Source organism: Dioscorea cayenensis, chromosome 6 (genome assembly GCF_009730915.1).
Source record: "Dioscorea cayenensis subsp. rotundata cultivar TDr96_F1 chromosome 6, TDr96_F1_v2_PseudoChromosome.rev07_lg8_w22 25.fasta, whole genome shotgun sequence".
Classification (NCBI taxonomy): domain Eukaryota; kingdom Viridiplantae; phylum Streptophyta; class Magnoliopsida; order Dioscoreales; family Dioscoreaceae; genus Dioscorea; species Dioscorea cayenensis.
This window is the reverse complement of record NC_052476.1, coordinates 3,450,676-3,473,116: the sequence shown is the minus strand read 5'-3', so window position 1 is coordinate 3,473,116 and position 22,441 is coordinate 3,450,676. Positions and strand designations below refer to the sequence as shown.

Genomic DNA, 22,441 nt, shown 5'->3' with positions numbered 1-22,441 from the left:
TTGTCTAAAATTAAAAAAAATTGGGAAAAAAAAAAAAGGGCACAAAATAGCTAACTGCTACATTATTATTGTATGTTAATGTCAAGGGGCTTAGTCAATGTGCCTACGTTTGTAAGTACAAATAGGGTTTCTTAATCTCAAACTAATAGCAATAATTACCTATTTTTAAACAAATTAATAAATCCAATAATAAATTAAATATCCTATGGATTGCCCTTATTGGATTTATCAAAAATTATTCATAAAATATCAATGTATATAATTTTTTTATAAGTTTTATTATATTATTAAATAGATTGTAAATCATTCTTTGCAGTGTGCTACTCACAATGTCACCTGTGATGTATATATGATCCATCTCTAATAATTATTTTTTAAAAGTCACATATATCCTATTATTTTCTTCTTAGATCACACATCCACTACTAATAAAGAGTGCGGCTACACGAAAGTATGATGGTATGTTTATTTTTGATTATTTGTAATAATTTTTTATTTTTAAACAAATTTATAATTTATCCATTTTATTTATAGAAAAAATTTGTATAAAAAAATCAATCAAATAACTCATTTATTATTTTTATACTCTTGAAAAAACAAAATTCTCCTCAACTTGTCATACTATGTATTTTTTATGAACAGTCAAATTATTCCCAAATCTTTATTTATTTTTTAATTCTTCTATGTTGTCAACTTGCAAAGAGTTTTACTGGACAATCAATATTCCCCACCATCCATTCTTCACATAAGTTTTTAATACAATTAAATAAATAATAAACAATAAAAATAACCATTTTTTTTTTTTTCCGAAAACGACGAACACAGCCTCAAGAGAGTTGTCAAGAAAATAGATAGATATGATAGTATACCAATTATGGTGGTTTAACTCATTTAGAGATTTATCATACGAGACAGATTAACACATAGGACAATGACAGCATTTCACGTGTGCCTGCCTTACAATTCTGGAGTTTCTTCCACAAGAGATCCAGTGAATAGTACATATTGCTACAATATATTTACAATATTACACAGTGTCATAAAGTATCATGACACAGGAGATTTGACTTACATCACTCATCTACCATTCAGATGACTTACTATTAGGTCATTGAGAAGGTGTTTATTTTTTTTCTTTGTTAAATGATCAATAACCTAGAATTGTATAATTTATTATTCCAAAATTAAAATATATGCACCTCAATTTTCCCAATAAGAGTTTATATTTGTTAGTAATATAAAAATATATAAATATTTGTCATTCTCAAAAGTACCCACGAATTTATTATACAATGGCCCAATAATCTACGTACAAGATCTTATCCTTACATTTATAAATTAAAAAAGTACAATATATTTATTTTGTATGGACTATTTCTATACTACAAAATTTGTATTATCTATATATCCAAACATTTTTCAACACTAGCTAAACTCTAGCTCTAATTTTCCTACCAGCTTAAACCAAACATATAAAGATAATTTGGATTAACAAATATGTTTTGGAAACCTTGATTATTGACCATGTTTCTTCATTAATATTAAAAGTATTTATCAAAATATTTTATAATTATCATATACTTGCTAATATAATATTGAGAATAATTTAAATTTAAAACTTTTGTATAAATACTAATTAAATCGAATATAATATTCCAAGTAGTGATACTCTACTTCAAAATAAAAAAACAATAATATTTAAATCATTTTAAATCAAGAATAATTATTTTTTCAAGTTCAGAATTTATTTCAAAATAATATGCATGAAAAATTCTTAAAAAAAGAAATTCCTGATAATATCACTAGATAAATAATTTTTATTTTTATTTTTATTTTAATACAAATTTAATCAAATATCATATTCCAAGTGTTGATATTCCACTTAAAAAAACAATAATATTTAAATAATGTTAATTAAAATAATTATTTTTGTAGGTTCAGAATTTGTTTCAAAATAATACCCATAATTTTTTTGGAAAAAATTTCATAATAATATCATTAAATAAATAATTACGAAATGACACATAGCTTAGCGGTAGTTGGCTATATTACAAAAGATGAATCCATGGCTGAAGGTGCATAGGAGTGACGGAGTCAGAAACCATAGACAAGGGGGACAAATAAAACTTAATAAATCAAAGTTCAAAATATAATAAAAAAATTTATAATTATTTATAAAAGAAGACTTTTACATAAACAAATACTACAAACCACCAACAAAAGCAAATTCATAATTGAACTCTACGAGTTTTAATATTTTGAAAACAATAAATACTTGTTTCATTATATATCTATACAATCAAAAATATTTTTTCCAATGTATATCATCAAGTAATCAGCTAAGAATTGATCACCAATTTTATTACGTTGTCGAGTCTTCACAATCTTTATTATAGAAAAAACTCTCTCTAAAATTACAATTAAAATTAGTAAAATTAGAGTTTAAATTAAGACATTAAATAAATAAGTAAATATTAAATAAATTTAATGTCAAATCAAACCAAAGTCATGAATTCCATTGGACAATATTAGACTCAAATATCCTTTTATATTTAGTTAGTAAAAAATTAATGAGTCAATTGTAAAATAAATGGGATAATTAGAACATCAACTAATTAAATTAATATTAAATAAATTAAAATTTCAAATTATAAAGGGAGCAATTGCCTCTTTGCTCCACCACGTGGCTCCGCTAATACGTTAACGGAGCCAATGGTTAAATGATTAATTCTCTAAGTATGCTATTGTTTTTGGTAAAAATAAATAAATAAATAAATAAATGATTTTAATTTTTTTAATCTTTTTTTTAAAGAAAGAGGCACATTAAAGCAGACCCATTCGATGGATTCGATGCATTACAGTCACAGTCCCCAAAAAGAATAAAAAATAAAAATAAAAAAAGTGACGCCACCTAACGGCTTTCTTCACGGCGTTAAATTTCCCGTTATGCCCCTGGCGGCACAATCACCATCCACTAGATTCCACCCGCCGTGTCCCCACCGGCCGTCACATGCCGTTAAACCCCTGGCTTCGGGCCCATTGAGGGCTCCGCCCGGTGGGGCCCATTAAAGGCTCAGACCGGGCCCGGGCTTTTGGCGTCTTGCTCACGGCCACGATTGAGCCGGTTTAGCTTTGGACGGTGATGATTGGATTTAGAGTGGGGACTGAAATCATCCTCGCCGTCCGTTTGATTGGTGTAGATTTGAAGACAGCTGGGGCCCAACCCACGATGAAAATTTTTGTGGGTCTTGGGATTTTTGCTTGTGGCCCCTTGACAAATATTAAATTTACTTTCTAATCCTTCACTCTCCCAAATTTTGGAAATTAATTCAAAAGGTTTGATTTGACTAGAAAATTCAAGTTTATTTTCAACATAAATCTTTTCAAAAACAAATTATCTGAATTTTTAGTCACGATTTTTTTTTTCAGAAAAAAAAATTTTAGTCAAGATTTTAATGTTAATAATTAAAAAAAGGCTGACTTTTTCCATTAAATAAGGAGACAGTTTATTATTATCTTTTTATATTTATTAAATGTCATAAATATAGAAACATATTATTAATTAAGCTTTTTTTCACCTTTGAACAAGTCCCTTGTAACTTGAGCTCAATTATTATTTAGTTCAGCTTTATTTATAATTGCATTAGGGTTTGATTTGATATGATATGATTTGATTTTTTTTTTTTTTACAAAATTGACAAACAATCAAAAAAATAAAGGATATAGAACTGCATCAATTATGATAATTTGATTAATCTTTTAAAAATAATTTCACGTCATAGAACTCTAGAGATAAAAATGAGAGTTATTCTTCACACAAAACTTTGTAGAGGATCTAAAAAGTAATTTTTTTTTTAAAGTGCATATCATTGTATAAAAATTTTAATTTATTTATATAAGTTTTAAAATTACATGTAATTTTTTAAATATCAATGCAAACGCTCATGATTGGTCCTAAATTAAATCAAAATATTCACTTTAATCCTTTCATTAGGCTTTGTTGATAGGAAGGTAATTTATTTGTTTGGTAAATTATTTTAATTTTAAATATAATTTTGTAATATACATGAATTAAAGTAAATATACATGTACAACAAAGTATAAAATAATCAGCACAGATTAATCCCCCGGTAGAGAATTTGGTCATTTAACTAAATAACTTCAAATTAACACTCAGAGATCTATATTTTCATAATGCTTTCAATACCTCACTTTGTTAGAAAACTAGTGAATAAAAAAATCAATATATATATATTAAAATAAAAAATATATATTTTTTGGTTGAGGGACTAAACATGAACTTTACATCACTCGCATAGTACTATTACTAATGAGTGGGAATGGATTATTTTTTAAGTAATCTAAAATTTTAAAGGGTTATATAAGCAATTGATTAGACGAGTTTGAGAGCTTTGACCACAAATGAACCATATAAACCACTCATGTCCTTTTCTTGATTAATTAGACCATGCTTGATTCATGCTTACATATATATATAAATGGTTAAATGTTGGCTACTATTGAGAGCACACTAAAATAAATAATTTATTAATTATCAATGATTTATGGGAAAAAAAAATATAATCATTTTAATAAGAAAAAAAATAAAACAAAGAAGTAAAGATTTAAACCACTAGAAATCTTTCAAACTTGAAAGCTAACATTGTTTGATTTTTGGTATATTAATTTAAAAATATTTATTTTATTTTAATTATTTTTGTTGAGAAAAGTCACGTGACACAAGTTATTTGTTGATGCGGTGATTTGTGTGTCATAATAGCATGTTGCTGATTTCATAATGTGGTAATAAAAAAAATTAAATAACATGTGGCATAATATATATTATTGTCATTAATAATTTAGGTTTTTTTTTAAATTTAACAGAACAAATTAAATATTCCCTCGTTCCATTATAAGTTTCATTTTAAAAAAAATTAAAATTAAAAATTTTATGAATATTTTTTTTTAATTTACTTGTTTTTCTCTTCGACGGATAGTAACAAAGAATGATGTATTTAAAGAGATTAATAAAATTAAATTTAAAGATTAATATTTAAATTAATTATATGGATAAAAAATTTGGAATATAAAAAACTTGTAAAAGTAGACACTTAATTTATTTGTTTTAAAATATAGGTAAAAAGAAAAATCTCAATACTAATATTTATAACGGTTTATTCACTAGAAATTAGAAATTTTATACGGTTATATAAGCAATAAATTGGGTAGGTTTGTCAGTTTTATTAGTTTGATAATTATGGAAAAATAGAAAAAAAAAAATCAAGGACTAAACTGTCCAAATTTTTTCACAGTTCATGCCCTCAATTTGATATTTGTGGGTAAAGATGATGTACTTGTTTTTATCCTTTTATTTTCCTTATTTATTTAATCAAATAAACTATTTGCGATTTGGTAAACTATTATGACCTTCAATATAAAACAATCTAATGTCATTTTCTAGCTTTATTAAACTAGCTTGACTCATGCTTCCCAACAAAATTATTTACCTTTATTTATTTGTCACTTTTCTCATTTTAACTTTTAATATTTCTCACACACACACACACACACATATATATATATATATATAATTCATCGACTAGTATGCCTTTTTATTTCAAATCTAGGGACATCTCTAAACTACCATTATATCATCATCTAAGGACTGCTATTGCTGCAATCCTCCTCCTCTCTCCTCCCTCCCTTTTTTTTAAAATCAGTGTTTGTGTTAAATCATGAGAGTAAAAAGGTTTGCACCATGACTGTTAGATTAAAATCTGTACATCATCTACTACTACTATTGATGCAGTTCTCTTCCGCTCTTCCCTCATTTGAAAACGGTTAGATCACAAGAGTAAATGGGTATATATAATAACTATTAAATCAAAATCTAATAGCTATTGTATAAACTTCCGTTGATAACTGCCATTCTATATATATATATATATATATATATAATGTAACAAATTAAACTAATTAAGCATTTGATAAATGGAAACATTAGACTAAATATTGGTTATTCACAAAAGAGATTTTATACTTGTCATATATCTTTCACTTTTTTATATTTATTTATTTATTTTATAAATGTTGTGAGGAACTAATAAAATAATACTTTTGATGTTGTCAAATAATTCACTCGCAAGAACAATGTGTTTATTTATTTATTAAATATTATTAAACATTTTATTATTAAATTGAAAATTATATTGTACTTTTCACATGTGAACTTTGTCAAACTTACATATTTTTTTATTAGTTGGAAATGTACGTATCAATTACTTGCACCATTAATATTACCATATGACCATTTTTTAATTTATATTTTAAAACTTAAAAAAAAAAATGAAGCTTTTCTACAAAACAATTCTTTAGCTTCACTTGACCTTAAAATGATGTTTTGCTTAAATTACGAGCCTATAACTTTATAAAATATACATTTTTAAAATATCAAACATAAGGGCATGTTTGTTTAGAGGGTTGTCACAAGTGTGGACGTGCACAAACATGAAATATATATATATATATATATATGATATAGGGTTTAAGTGCATCTATATATGTACACAAAGACATTGTTCAGTAGAGATGTTTACCGATAGCTATTGGATGATGATTTGATAGTTATTATTTATATAGATAGTAATGTATAATTACTATATATGATTACTATATGGTATTATTCAATATTGTTTTGTATTGTTAAACACTGTTTTTGAATGAATTGTAGTCATTGAATGCCACTCCAATAATTATTGTGGAATCTAAGAATGTCCCTAGATAATAAATTCTCATATATACGCATCTAAAAAATCTCCAAAATAGTGTAATTGTTCAAAAACTTTCATTTATATCAATCCCTCAACAAATTAATTCATTATTTTAATATAAAAATCATGTATATATATAAGTAATGTTATATATACATAATAGATTTTTCAAAAAACTTTTCCGAATAACATAGATACCAAATTAAGATCCACATTAATCTTACTCTCCTAAATCCAAAACCCTTAACCGTAAAACCTAAAAAATCTTAAGAGGACGAAAAGGAACCCGAGTTTTTTATTCTTATTTTTATAATTTTATTTGTATGTGTGTGTGTGCATGGACACACACACACTCATATATTGATCAACATGATGATCTTTATGAAAGATATCAAAGTTTTGATAAGGTGGCAATCTCTCTTGAAAATCATACATCTTTATGCATGCCTAGCACTAGCCCAAAGGTGGCAGACAAGACATTTCAAGTATTCAGCCATCCATGCACATAACAAATAATTCAAACAATCCTTCATTGCAGAAATCACTACACTGTGTACCTTGTTCTCATGATGAATCCATGAAAGAATCACTACACTGTACCTTGTTCTTGTTCTCATGCTACTCTTGTCGATTCTGCGCATTAACAGAGCTGATGATCAAGCTGATAATCACAACAAGTTTGTCAAACTGCAAAATGACAAATAGTGAGCACTTTGATTGATGATTAACTCTTGAATGAGTCTTTTCTGCAAGTATATTTAGAAGTTAAAGATGGTTTCAAAGGAAACCGATAAGATTGAGAATGTAAGGGCGTCAGCCCGAAGGGCCGAGTTTCAAGCAGTATGCTGGCTATGCTGAGGTTGATTTTAAAGCATGGAAGAGGACACTATTCTATTACTATGTTGAATCCCCGGATGAACCTTCGAAAAAACCACTCTGTTTATGCTGCATGTTCTTTGGTTCGGCAAGAAAGAAACTACCTTGCAAGGAGTGGGTGTTTTGTTGATTGCACAACTGATACTCATGAAGAATAAATTTGCTGATTGATCAATCATCACTCTCAAAGGGATAGCAGTATGACATTGATCACTGTTCTTTTCTTGTTGTCAGAAATCAATCCAATTTGTTTTCCTGTGGACAACTACTTGAATAACAAAGGAACGGTCGATTTCTTGTGGAGTCATGCTCTGTATTTAGATAAAACTCGAACTGATCGGGAAAAGGTGCAGCATTTCAGAGTTCAATTGCCAGGACTGCCTGAAAGTACAAGCTCACGCTAAGGAGGAAGTTGGCCGGATTTTCATTTCCACACATCTTTGCCATGAGGTTAACCAGACAATTGAATCAGCAAATTCAGTGAGTACTCTGTCTGCAAAAAGATCTTGATAAAATGCTAAGTTCTGATTACGTTCAGATTGTCAAGTTCGATCCCCGCACTCATGATCATGTTGGTGCATATATGAATCGAGCTGATGTACAGAAAGCACTGCATGCAGTTCCCGGTCCATGGTAAAACTGCAGGTAAACATCACTGCCATCTCAATCATCTCTGGTTCATGAAAATTAGCTCAAACGAACTCCCAATCTTACGATTTCCTTAACTACATTTAGTGATCCTTGAAGTGCCAGCCCTGAATCAATGATGGATGTGTTCAAGCACCTCACAACAAGTGGACTGAGAGTATGGCTCTACAGGCAAGTGTGACACTGTAACAACCGAAACTTTGATTAAAATTCCTGAAAGCTCAATCGGCAGATTGTTTTTCTGCATGCAGTGGTGATGTCAATGGAGTGGTACCAGTGACATCAACTCTATACTTTATAACACAACTAGAGCTACTGAATGAAAGTTTATGGCATCCCTGGTACACAAACAATGAGGTAATTAATAAAACAAAGAGATGTGCCTTGATGCTGTTAACACAATAATGAAGCTTCATATGTATTGAAATTGCAGGTAGGAGGTTACAAAATAAGTTACAAAGGACTTACTTTTGCAACAACTATAAGAGGAGCTGGTCATGAGGTTCCAAGCTACCAGCCGGAAAGAGCTCTAACAATGATTTCAACGTTCCTCCTGCAAGGAAAGCAACTTTCTTCATGAGAACAGCACTGTATTTTGCAAACAGGATGGAACTGATAAGAAACAAATACCAAAAAGACATGAGGGTTCAACTACTCAAATTTACAAATGTAGTTCAATGCAATCTTTCTCTTCAGTAATCCTCGTGGGGAAGTTCAAGTGCAAACCAATTACCGCGAGGGTTGACATTGATTACTCCTGATTTAATCTCAGAAGATATTTTCATTCCCACAAAAAATTTACTCATCAACAATGTCAACCTACAAACTTTTTTTCATGTGAAATTGAATTATATGATACAGTTATAAAATAGTATCTCTGAATGTAATTAAATTAAATGTTCTCTACATGTGTATAAACACCTCCATGAATATGGGTGTTTAGAAATAAGCATAAAATTCAAAAGCATGAAAATATTTTTTGTTATACTCAGTGTCTGAATTTTGAGCAGATATGAATTTTAGAGTGCCTTCTTAATGTTTAAAAATCCGGGTCGCTCGTCGTTGGCAGCTCCGACATCATCAGGAGATGCAACTGCAACCACAACACCCTTTTCCTTGACCACCTTGATTGCATCTGCAAACTCCTTGAAGTCCTTCAAGCTGCAGAAAAAATGTAGTGACGTGTGTAAATCAAAGAGCAAGTTTTTCACACAAAATGATAAAATGAAACAGTGAAATCTTACGTGGTTGACAGGATTTCTTCCCGCCTTCTTTGCCTTTCTTCCTCCGTGACACCCAGTAGATATCGCAACATACTAAAAAATGATTAAAGATTAAAAAAAAAAGTCAGGGCAAAACATAATTTGCTAGCTAACTAAGCAATGATATTGAGCTTTAAACATGACTACATGTTAAACAAAAAAAAAAACAAGTTGGTTGTATGATGACCAATTTGGATTTAACATAACAAAAGAAAAAGTTCATGTGTCTTGTAAAAGAGAGTACAACATAAAGCACAAGTATAGCGATATGGTGAAAAGTGAAAGCCCTTCAAGATAGTTAAGATACACTTATAAGTTAAAAATGAGACTAAACTAAATGACCAATTCCACATTGTATGAGCATTTTGCAGAGCTAATCAGTCATACATGATAAAGGGAGTTTAACTTATCACTAAAGTTTCAAGAAGCTCACAGAACAGAGTTATAATCATATCATGTTGGTGAGTTAACAAGCAATTATCAATTAAAGTAGATTCCGAGAAATACCAACCATCTAAATCCAGAGAAATATAAAGTAGATGATTCACATTGATTAAAATGGACTAACCAAAAGGAAAACAGATAATTCACCAACATGGAATGCTTGGACTAGGAAGACGTCTCATACCTACTGTAGCCTTTGGCATCTGGCAGCTGGTATGAGTCCACATCTCCAATGGTGCCAATGATCGCTTTTGTAAGGGTATTGTCATCCATTTCTAATTCCCGGAGAAAGTCTTCCGTGCCATCATACACTTCCAGTGTTTTCAGTAAGTTAGGATCACGATATGACAGGTAGGAGAATACTCCTGAAATAAAAATCAACTTGTCAGCAAAAGGAGAAACAAATGAATACAGAATACAGAATACAGAAATGGATTTAACAACTGCAGAAAATAATGAGAAATCTGAATAAGTAATATGTGGACAACAAAAATTCTTGGCCACACACATGTTCTTCAAAATTCAAGCAAAGGATTTAATATAATAGGCCAAAGGGTAAGCAGGTTTAGTGCTTTAGATTTAGATTTTAACTTTAGGGTTTAGATAATGGTTGGGGCTTCTTTTTTAGGTCTACGGTTTATTGTTTGGGTTTAATTACTTTTTGATGGTTTTCAGATCCAATGCATCAAGCCTGTTTATCAGTTAACCTAGTAGATTAAAATCTTTGCACGGTTTTAAAAGATAAATGTACTGTCTGGAGGAGCTCGTCTTGGAAGGTTAATTCATAGATGGATATAATATAGTGCAAACCTGAATGAGTGTCAAAATCACAAAAACCTCCATATGCACCACCACTAACTCGAACACGATCCCATAACCAAGTATTACCAATGTACTTAGAAATCACATATGCACTTCCTTTGAGCTGATATCCTGAATCATATATGTTACCAGCTTTCCCAACATAATTAACCTGACAAAGTAGCAGGAAAATGGTCATAACTACTAAGCAAATGAGGTATAAATGAGGGAGGAAAAGAGCATGACATGGAATGAATGATTGCACCTGGGTTGGAATCACTATCGCTTCATTTACTGAAGGAAGCTGAGCATGCCATGATTCATTTACAGTGGATGAAGAATTTGGGAGTGAATCAAGAAACTTGGCAACAAACTTTGTGGAATTGATTAGGTTCTTTTCATCTGCCGTCATATTAATCAAGCAACCTTTTCTGGAGATCAATGCTGTTCGTATATCCTCGAGAGAAGAAGAAATTCCATCCCAATCATCATCAACTTTCTTCTCAAGATCTTGCAAAAATTCCAAATAACTGTAAACAAAAGAAAAGAAAACATGATCACAAGTGTCGGATTATTCTACCATGGGAATGAGAATATTGTGCCAACACAAATCAAAGTTACAGAATAGCCTATTAAAACAGAACTTGTGAAGGAAAAAAGGAAAAAGCCTAATGAAGCAAACCTAACACCACCCATCTGTTCAGAAATCCATCCGGCAACATTAAGTTTGGCATCCATTCTTGCAGCTGCAATTCCATGACCACTGCCTCGTAACCGGTTCTGGGAATAGCACCACATTATCAAGATATTAAAGAGGTAACTGAGTTACTTTTAATATAAAATGAACGATGCATACCTCCATTCTTGCTTTGCTTTGCAAGACAAACTGCTTGAACCGTTGTTGATCTGTCAATTGAACTTCCTGAAGAATGCAGTTCATCTGCAAGTCACAAGCAGGACCGCTCTCGTTAAACATTTCAACAAGAGCACATGAAAAAATCTAATAAAATATTATGACCATCTGAAACTTCCACAAAAGTAATGATCAGTTTATTTAAATTTTTTTTTTCCAAATTAGAAAAGGATTTGATGTTAAAATAGGCTTTAATTTTAAAGATCTGAGAGGAAGATTGGCTCAGGGAAATGATTATCTATTGAATACATATACAAAGAGATATGCTATTCATATGATAGTTTCCATCATTCATAACAATTACCAGGTTGAATAAGTCATCGACTCTTCCTGCCATAGCTTTACCGCGAACTATAATGCGAGTACATGGATCTGCTTTTCCTCGTACAGCTGATGTAAAAGGATAAACAGAAATTCCTCCAGTCTTCCTTCCAATTAATTGATTGAGTTGCACAAAATCCATGTCCTTTGTGCCCATCTCTAGCAAAGACTGACTGGCAAAGAACAAATAAGAATTAACAAATGAGAAACATATCCTAATTATTAAATTGCAAATATAGGATCAAGGATGTCGGGAAAGGAGCCCAATGAACAGAGCACAACACACAAGCTCAAAAACAGTCACATAGAAAATCTCCGATAAAACTATGCAAAGATCCACTAACCAAAACAATGGAACCAGTTGAAGGAGTTCTTTCTTCAGCGAGCTCATATCAAATACAACTTCTGAATATAGAACATCATTTGTAAAAAGGTTATGCTGCAAAACTTTAACTCCATCAACCTCGCCAATCTACAGTCAGAAGCATATAAGTTAAGTAAATTATTAACACTTCCTTTGTTAAAGAATACATCAAAAGGTTAAAGAATTACTTCTGTTGGGACATGTATGGGCTCTTTGGGGATATCCTTCAATGAAAGACTTGGGACAGATCTCAAAGCTTCAGGTGGATCCGGAGTCTCCTGTTTTAGACGAAGTTCCTGGGTAGCACGGGCTAGTTCAGCAAGATCCTCTTCAGTCATACTTTTTTTAACCTTTTCAAGAAGTTCTTTCTCAGCTTCTTCATCGCGTGAAGCTTTCTCAGGATCGGGCTGTCAGCAATGATTTTCATGAATCATACGGGATACACCAATTGCCCATCTAAGCTGATAATCTAAGTTGAAGATAAATCAACTAACCTGCATTTCAACTGTAACACGATGAGGGTTGTTCAAGATATACTTCTCGATCAGAGGAGAGAAAACAGCCTTGGATCCTTCCTCAGCAATGCGTGCTTTCAAAGACTGTAATGGTTTTTCATATTTTAGAGGTTCAAATGGATCCATATCATATATCCATTTCCCCTGCAAGATTAGAAATGGTTAATAAAATCATACAAAAAAATTTGTTTCAAGTTTAATATTTTACTTAAAAGCAGTGAGAATACGTACAACAGCACGAAGCATCAGTGATAATCCCCGCGGGAAGGAACCAGTGTTATTCTCCCTAAGAGAAAATTCAATGGTATTCATGGATGCTTCTACTGCTTCAGGAGAAAAACCTTCCTCTGCTAAGTTTTTAAGTGTTTCCATAACCAATTCTTCAACTTTATGGATGTCATTTTGAGAGACACCTTTCAGTCCAATACTGAACTGAGGTTGAAGAAGTTCATCTTCCATTCCACCACCAACAATAGCATCTCCTAAGCCACTTTCAAGAAGTATTTTTCGGAGTGGAGAAGCCGGAGTACCAAGCAAAAGATGGTCCAAGAAACCGAGTGTTAGCTCGGTTTCCAAGTCTAAGGGCTTATCAGATAGAAGCCAGTTAATGCAAACCATGTGTTTCTTTGTCAAGTCACCACCGTCACCAGCAGGATATTGTTCAATTATCCTCACAGGCTCTTTAAATAGCTTTTGTGGTTCAACTTTTGACTCGTCAGAGGATGAACTAGCTTCAAACTCATTAAGATATTCTGTGAGGGAAAGCAAAACACATAAACTCCTGAACATTAATGAGAATCTTAAAACGAAATACTAAATTCCTTACATTTAGAAATTTCAAAATCCAAAAATATATATATACATATATTTATAAATTTGAAAATTGTAGACACAGAAAAAACCTTGGAAAAAATAAGCCTGCTTCTAAGACAGACAGTTGTCTTTCTGCTGCTATACAGCAAAAAAACCAAAGCATATTACAAAAAAAAAAAAAATCCAAGTTAGCATTGATTATGTTCATGACTAACACTAATACATTAAGTGTCACTGTGTCAGCATCGTGTTATAAAAACAGAAATTTCTTTCATCTAGTGCTCATATTTCAGAAAGAAAACCATATCCAACTATATTTTGATATGTTTTGAAATAGGTACCACAAAGTAATACAAATGCAGGTATCAATAATACAAGCTTGTGTCATGTCCTACCATTCAATAAAACAAATAAATATGTTTCTAGAAAAGAACTGATAGCCCAAGCTTGTATTCACCAAGAATGCATCATCTCCAGCATCTCCAAATGAGAACATTGTCTATTGATCTAACCAAAATACTAACTAAAACTTAAACGTGAACAGAAACTAAAATACTTGCTTAGCAAGTAAAGCCATAAAATAGGGATGTATAGTCCACCAAAACACTCACTGAATGGAGTTGGCTTGAAGTCTGCCCTTTTTTTTTTTTACTTATAGAGAATTAATTGACACTCAATCAAGCAAAGGACAAGTATAATAGTACATGAGGCCAGAAGGGAACTTAAGATCACATAACAATAAAAAAATGACCAGTCATGTATGGGAACAAGAAAATATCAGCATACCACTGAGGATACGAAGACGCTCATTTGAATCATCATCTCCGTAGAACCATATCCTAGCATTGCTAGGATGGTAATATTTTCGATGGAAATCCTGTAGAACAATTATTCATTTGCACAAATTATGAGAATAATATGCTAAGGAAAAATATACAGTAAAGCATGTGCACCAATAGTAGAATAGATTTTGCATCTTATGAATATTGTGATTTATGCAGAAAAACAAAGGACATAATCCTTGTGGTTTGATATGAGTGATTCTAAACAAAAAATAACATCTTTTGAGTGAGTTCGCTCACAATTTTTCAATTTGTTGAACTTTAAGGAAAAGCAAAGTACAAATAGAAAATAGTTTACTTTCTCATATAAATAAGAACTATGGAATAATCAATACATGATGGGCTCATAAATAGATTCAACCGAAACTGGGCACGATCAAAAAGGGGCTTATTAAATCCTCAAAAGATATCAATTAGACCAATTAATTACAGATCCCATCCATTTATGTGGCCATTTCCATGCTAGCATGGCTTCAATTAGCCCATCTACTGGCTAGCTCATAGACTTACTAGTAATAAGTTACTAACAGACACGATTAGTACTAATTAGACTTAGACATTAATCATATGTCAACAGGCTAATCAGTTTGAGGTTATCCGCATGGATATGTAAGTCATTCAATTAGCAAAATGACAGACTTATGATCAGGAGAACTTCTTGGTTATCAATGACCAAAATATTCAAAATGGTAATATTAGTTGTTTATACTTCAAGAATTGCCCATGATCTTAACAAATATTTTTATTTTTATTTCGGGATAAAGGTTAAAAGGAACTAAATCTATGAATAGACTATAACAGCAAAAATAGAGAAAAATCAAATAACTTCAAGTGAAATTGAAATCTGAATTAATCATTTCAATTTCAACATTTTGGACAGTTGAAAGTTATTTAATTTGTAGATGTTTGTTGTGATTGATTTCATGCTATTTATATGCTCTCCCTGTCTTTGAGGTGTGAACCTCTAGATTTAGACCTTTCTACAGTAAACCCAGTGTGCATTCTGCATCCCTTACAAACTAGTCCATCTCTATGGTTTGGCAGCATGGCACCCTAAGTTATACCATGCACTTTCCAGCTTCCAGCATGCAATAGAAGACCAGAAATTTAAACTTTGACAAAGCATGTTTAGATAGAACATTTGAAAGCCAGCAATGAGTTAAAAGTTATCATAACTCTTTATAATTGTACAATGATTGAGAAAACTCGAGATGCACCGATTTACTCCTAATTAAACGTGATACTAAAATTCACCTCTGTAGGTATGCCACAACAAGTAAACTCCAGAAAACTTTAAATAATCTTACCAAATATATACATAAACAAATAATAAGATAAAAAACAAAACAAAACAAAATAGTAGAAGTTGACCTTGAATTCTTCAAATGTAAGTTTTGGAATGACTTTTGGATCACCACCACTGTCAACGCCATAAGTATTATCTGGGAAAAGTGCCTACAAGGGTAAAGTTAGCAGGGATTTCAGAAAAGCTTTGAAGGGTATGATATGGCACTCAAGTTACCTCTTTAACAAGAACAAGACAATTTGTTCAAAAATCAATATGTAATATCACATATAACAATATTGATCAAATAATTACTTCAGCTAAGCACTTGCTCAAAATCAAGAACTTGAAGAATCAATATATAACATCACATATAATAATAGATAAAAATAACTACTAAGGCTAAGCAATTGCTAAAATTTTAGCAGGCATATTTCTTAAGTCGAGACCATGAAAAATAAGTATTATTTTAACAACGAAAGTTATTAAAGAATTCAAATGTGTTATGTTATGCATATCAGAAAAGTAACAGAGTGAACATGTATATATTGGGCTCATCCACTAGCATGGGATTTTTATAGATTCTAGTATATGTAAATGCCACATTAGTACCTTTACAGATCAGAAATTAAAGTACAAAAGATATAATGAAGTTACACTGCAAAATTGACTTGTTCACTAATCTGCGATTACAATAGATTCAGGCATGCTTACAGAAACATTCAGCATAACATGTTGAGAGAATACTTTCAGTCCCTTAGCTAACAGTAAAACACAACTAAGCCGTATTTGTCATGCTTAAAAAATTTTAATGCACTTGATCTAAGAATATTAAAAAAAATGAATGCCATTTTTCTTTTTTTAATTGCAAAACAAATCAGCAATCATCTTAGCCCAAGTAATTATTTTTTATCTGCCTCAGAAAGTTCAATATTGCTTTCCATACAATCATTTAATACTTTCATTGGATCAGGACTTCTGTAATATCACAAAATCAAATCTAGTAAGTTAAATGAGACATGCACCACAACATGTAAAAAAAAATTGGACAACAAACAATATTTAAACAATCACACAGAGTTAACAAGCACAGGACATGACAGAAAACTTGCCTGTTGTGATGCACGGCCTAGAATGTTATCTGGTTGAGAGTATACTCCTTTCATTTCATTGAAAACAACACCTGAAAATACAAAATAAGTTTAACAGGATAGTAAAAAGACTAGCTTCAATTTCTTAAAGAAAAAGTTTGGTTTTCCATCTCATGTGTACTTTACTTTTAGTGGACAATTTAAATAGTTGGCTTTCATAACAGCTTGCACCCTATAAGTCATCTAAAACAGGAAAATATAACAAATTAAACTGCAAACCGAAGCAATCAGTTCACATAGAGATTCTAGACAACCTTTGAAGGATACTTCTTCTGATGGATCATTAAGCTCATAATGCCAACCCTCTTGTTGAAATGTCTGGAAGTCCTCAACGCATTTCGGGAAGAAGACAGCATCCAAATAAACATCAACTAGATTGTAGAAGTCCTTAAGATTGAGAAAACAATAGACAAGACATTAATATAAGGACTGTTCAAAGTAGTCAAATGAATATCAGAACATATTGAATAGTTACCTTTGTATTTGTTGAAGCAACTGGATAGCAAGTCCTATCAGGATAGGTAAATGCATTCAGAAAAGTATGCAAACTACCTTTCAACAGCTCAACAAAAGGTTCTTTCAAAGGGTATTTCCTTGACCCACACAATACACTATGCTCAAGTATATGAGGTATACCAGTTGAATCTTTCCTGTAGTGGTGAATGATGAAACATCAAAATATTGTTCAAGCAGCAGAACTAGCAACAAAAAAGGATGGACAAATCTACACAGAGATAAAGAAAGAATTACATACGGAGGTGTCCTAAATACAACGCCAAAAACTTTATTCTCATCATCATTTGAAACAGACATAACCTCTGCCCCTGTCTTCTTATGCTTGTAAAGCACAGCAGTTGATTTACACTCATTAATGGTCTGTTCAGCAATCTTTTCGAATCCAAGTTTCTCAGCAAGATCATGGTCTGTATCCATGTCTGCTGAAAATAAAAAATTAGCATTACATAACCTGCTTTTCCACCTCCAAATCCAATACAAGAGCCATTGTATTGAAAAAGAACTATCATCCCAAAAACACATCATAATATAACACAGCAGATATAAAATTTCGCATCAAGAAACGAATTTCAAGAAACAAGAAGAGCACCAAAACAATAAGACAGGGTTGTTTCATTCAAGCAAACATCTCAGATATACACCAAGGTCAGATCAAGAAGCAATCTTTATAGCAAAAAAGGAATGCTCAAATGGCAAGATGAAATCATTTAATTCCTTTCACCAGCCAATCACTAAATGCAAATAACAAATAAAAAATCCAATCAAAACACAATCTTTTATATCAGTGCCAACATAAAGAATCCAATATCAGGCAAAACAACCAAAGCAACATCAGAACATAACTTCAAAAGAAAAAAGAGATTGATGAAATATACCTTGAGGGAGAGGACTAGGAGAGGTGGAGATAGCCCGAGGAGAAAAGGAGACGGCTTTTCGTCTGAAATGAAGAGAAGAAGGGGGAGCCGAAGGCCAACAACGGAGAGTACTGGAGCACGATAAGGCGCGGGCCTGCTGAAGATGGAGCCTCTTCCTGTGAGGATTGGAGGAGAAGAGGCGAGACTTGGTTCTAGAATGGAAGAGTAGGCGGCGGCATGCGGTGGCAGAGCAGGATAAGGAGCGCAAAAGCGCTACTCTCTCCATCGGAGCAGTCCTGAGAGAATGAGAAGATGTGGTAGTGTGTGTGTGTGTGAGAGAGAGAGAATGATAGCTTTTCTGGTTTTATTTAGGGTTTTGGTCTTTGATTTTTTTAAAAATTTATTTATTTAAATTTATTTGGAATAAAAATGAAGAACAAGAGAGGTACACGCTTTTGTTGCTTGATGAACAGGTTTTGGTTGATATTGAAATCTGGATTTTCGTCAAAATTTTGGTATTTTACAAAAATACTCGGGAAAAAATAGAATTTTCTTTTACTATGTTATACTTAGTATATATTTTTTTTTTTGAGAAAGGCGATAGTCACGAACCTGTAAACGAACAGCGTGAGGCAGCCGCCACCGAACCGTCCCTCACTTTCATGGGACGTGATCAAACTCGGAGCCACTCGACACTCGACGCGAACATCCCACTGAGGGACCACGATCTTAGAGACCAAAATAATCGTTGAGACTTGGTAAATTTTCTAAATAGATTTTTCAAATTACATATATAAATGTTTTGTTAGCATCTATATCATTAAAAAAAAAATTTATAAATTTCGAATTTAAATTCATGTGAATTCTAAACTCTTATAACTATATTAAAAAAATTATAAAATTCTACATGTAAAACCTTAAAATTTAAAATTCAAATACTATAAAATTATATACCAAAATTTTAAAACTCTAAACCATAAATAGTAAATATTAAACTCTTATTAAATCCTAAATTTTAAATGGTGTGGTTTATTATTTTGGGTTTAGGGAAATAGTTTTGGTTTATTATTTACTATTTAGAATTTAGATGAAGAAATGAGAAAAAAAATTAAAAAAAATTTGAAGAAAAAATAAATAAATAATAACTTGAATGGTGATGTGGTTGCCCACTTAGCCTCTACATCATTCAGAAAAATGAGAAAATTTTTATAAGTGCTTATAAAAACTCACTCATTATTTCAATTTTATACGTCTTAAAAAATAATAATAACAATTTATTAACTCTTAAAAAAAAAGCACTAACTATTTCTCCTCTTAAAATGATTACACAATGTCAATGAGAGAGAGAGAGAGAGAGAGAGAGAGAGAAAAACTCCCCTAAAAACTTTAGGACCATGTTATATATGGTTATCAATCACCTTTTTTAATAGTTTAAATTCTGGTTATAATTCTGAGAACCACTTTATTGAACTTCTACATATAGGTAATAATTATTGCAATATAATTCTTAAATTATTATTATTATTATTTTTAATCATTCCATTTCACTTACCTAAATAAAAAACTTTACATTATTTTTTTTATTTTGACAAATTCGACAACTGCATGTACAATTAAAAGCATATATGCATTGATTGAAAATGTAATCATCAAATCCATGCACCCATATCCTATGACAAAATGTTTAAACTGCAAACTCGTGTTCACAATCAAAAACTCGATTCTATCACACTGTGCCTAGTGAAACTTGAACTCGAATCTCTGAAATTTTTATACCAATGCTTTTCATAGTGGGACCAAAAACCCAGACGCTTTTCACAATAAGACCAATAGTGTTGGGCTATAAACCCTTGGCAACGTTACATTATTTACAAAACCATAAAAAAAACTCCAACAAAAAAATACACTTCTCAAAAACATAAATAAATGATCCGATGAAAAGTTCCACAAACAAGAGTATAAAACAAAGTGTGGGTTTTTGTTGAATCATTAGAAAAAAAGGTGAAAAGCTTCAATTTTTTCCTTGTGGTTATTTACAATGCTTCCTCTAAGATAGTTACACCAATGTTAATTAGTGATGATAGTTGTAACCATTATATTTGCAGGTCCACGGCCTCTTCTTCCAATAATCTCTTCCCATTACCACATTCATTAGTGATGATAATTGGGTTTTGAATGAGTCAAAACCCAACTAACAGCCATCCATGTACCTTATAATACCATGGTTCTCACATGTGCATGCATTATACTTGGAAATGTGGCAAGTGTAGCAACTTAATAATGGAGATCATTTCGGATCATGTCTCCCCTTCTTTTAAAAAAAGAACCAGTCCCTTGCTTTTCCTTAAAATTGGAGATGAGGAAACTGAGCTTGCCCAGTCTTTCCTGTGAATCATTTTGCTGCACTTGGTAATTACCCTTTCTGGTCAACTCGGAAGGATTCTTTGGACCCATATCTGGTTGTAGTTACCTTCTTCTCCAAGATCACATCTTCAGTTAAAGGTGTCTCCCTTTGATACATTAGATCTTCCATTAATGGCAGAGTCTCTTCTGGCTCCTCATCTAGCATGGACGGCTCAAAGAGTTTGAGATACTCAACATTTACAACTGAATATATATTAATATATCCATATAAGGAGGAAGTTCAAGTTGACAAGCATTATTGCCAATTTTCCTCAAAATCCGAAAAGGTCCTTAACAAATGGAATTTAGCTTTTTACCCTCACCCTTGAGTCGCTCCTTGCTCAAATGAAGCCAAACAAGGTCTCCTTCTTGGAAGTCAGCTTTAACCTGATGTTGATCATGTCACATCTTGTACTTTCGTTGAGCTTTCTGGGAGTTCTTTTCTACCACACTGTGCATGCAGTAAATGTTCTCTAAGAATCATTGGGTTTTTTTTGTTAATCTTTCTCCTTCTTAGCATTTTGCAATGTTGCTGTGATTGAGAACTCCAGGTTAAAAGAGATTTTGTTAGCAATTATAGAGAACTCACTGAAGAACAAATTCATCACTAAAATGATACAACATCATTAACGTAACAGACATTTAAAACACAAAGGATCAGATAAGTAACGAAACTTTAACACACTACACATTCAAACAAAACACTTGAACCAAGTTTCTCAAACACCATCCACTTCTTCACTGTATGTTCCTCCAGAGCTTCAATCAATTGCTAACAATCTTCCCCTTGATTGAAGCCTTCACATCCCCAAGAGTTCTTTAAATTTACAATGACTTTGAACACTCAAACACTTGGTAAATAAATCAGCCACCTACTCATCTGTCGGACAATAACTCAAATTCACTTCTTTACCTACAACAAGATCTCTAATAAAGTGGAACTTTACATCAATGTGCTTAGTTCTTCCATGGAGAGTTGGATTCTTTATTATTGCCAAACAAGATTTATTATCACACCACACTTCCATTGGTTTGTCATACTGAATTCCACATCATTTAGAATTCTCTTCCTCCACACACCATGACAACATCTTGCACAAAGTGAGATGCACTCCACTTCTATAGTTGATAATGTCACAATGTCTTGTTTTTTTTTTTAAAGACCAACACATAGCTCCAGATGTCAAACTAAATACAAAACATGATGTGCTTTTTCCTATCTCTAAGATCACCACACCAATCACTATCTGTATACCCTGCCAATGTGAGGCTAATATTCCTGCTATATTGAATTTCCAAATCAGATGTTCCTGCTAGATATTTTAAAATATGCTTAGCAACTACAAAATGAATCCTAGTGGCCTTTGTCATAAATCTAGACAATAAATTTATGGAAAACATGATATCAGGCCTTGAGTGTGATAAATGGAGCAACTTACCCACCAAACATCTAAAATGGGTAGCATTAGTTTCTTCTGATTCTTCAAACAACTGCAATTTAGTATGAGGACTCATAGGAACATTTACTAGTTTGCATCCTTGCATATTGAACATTTTCACCAAATATTCTATATAATTCTTCTAAGACAAATGAAGTCTGATAAGTGCTTGAGTGAACATGTTTTTATGCATGTTTTACATACATTGAGCATCATATTTTATA

The 22,441-nt window shown here is 31.7% G+C and overlaps 1 protein-coding gene across 1 annotated transcript; it reads right to left on the bottom strand.

Moving 5' to 3' along the window:
- Window positions 1–9,114: 9,114 nt before the first annotated feature.
- LOC120263392 (presequence protease 1, chloroplastic/mitochondrial-like) lies at window positions 9,115–18,722 on the bottom strand. The gene is made up of 19 exons (XM_039271273.1): window positions 18,397–18,722; window positions 17,760–17,940; window positions 17,481–17,655; window positions 17,260–17,392; window positions 16,967–17,037; window positions 15,941–16,024; window positions 14,514–14,604; window positions 13,146–13,666; window positions 12,894–13,058; window positions 12,588–12,806; window positions 12,380–12,507; window positions 12,019–12,208; window positions 11,658–11,741; window positions 11,484–11,581; window positions 11,067–11,331; window positions 10,811–10,973; window positions 10,185–10,365; window positions 9,539–9,610; window positions 9,115–9,455 (listed from the first exon to the last, which is right to left on the bottom strand). Exons 1-19 carry the CDS (start codon window positions 18,659–18,661, stop codon window positions 9,314–9,316), a joined length of 3,228 nt encoding a protein of 1,075 aa, XP_039127207.1. The 5' UTR covers window positions 18,662–18,722; the 3' UTR covers window positions 9,115–9,313.
- Window positions 18,723–22,441: the final 3,719 nt, after the last annotated feature.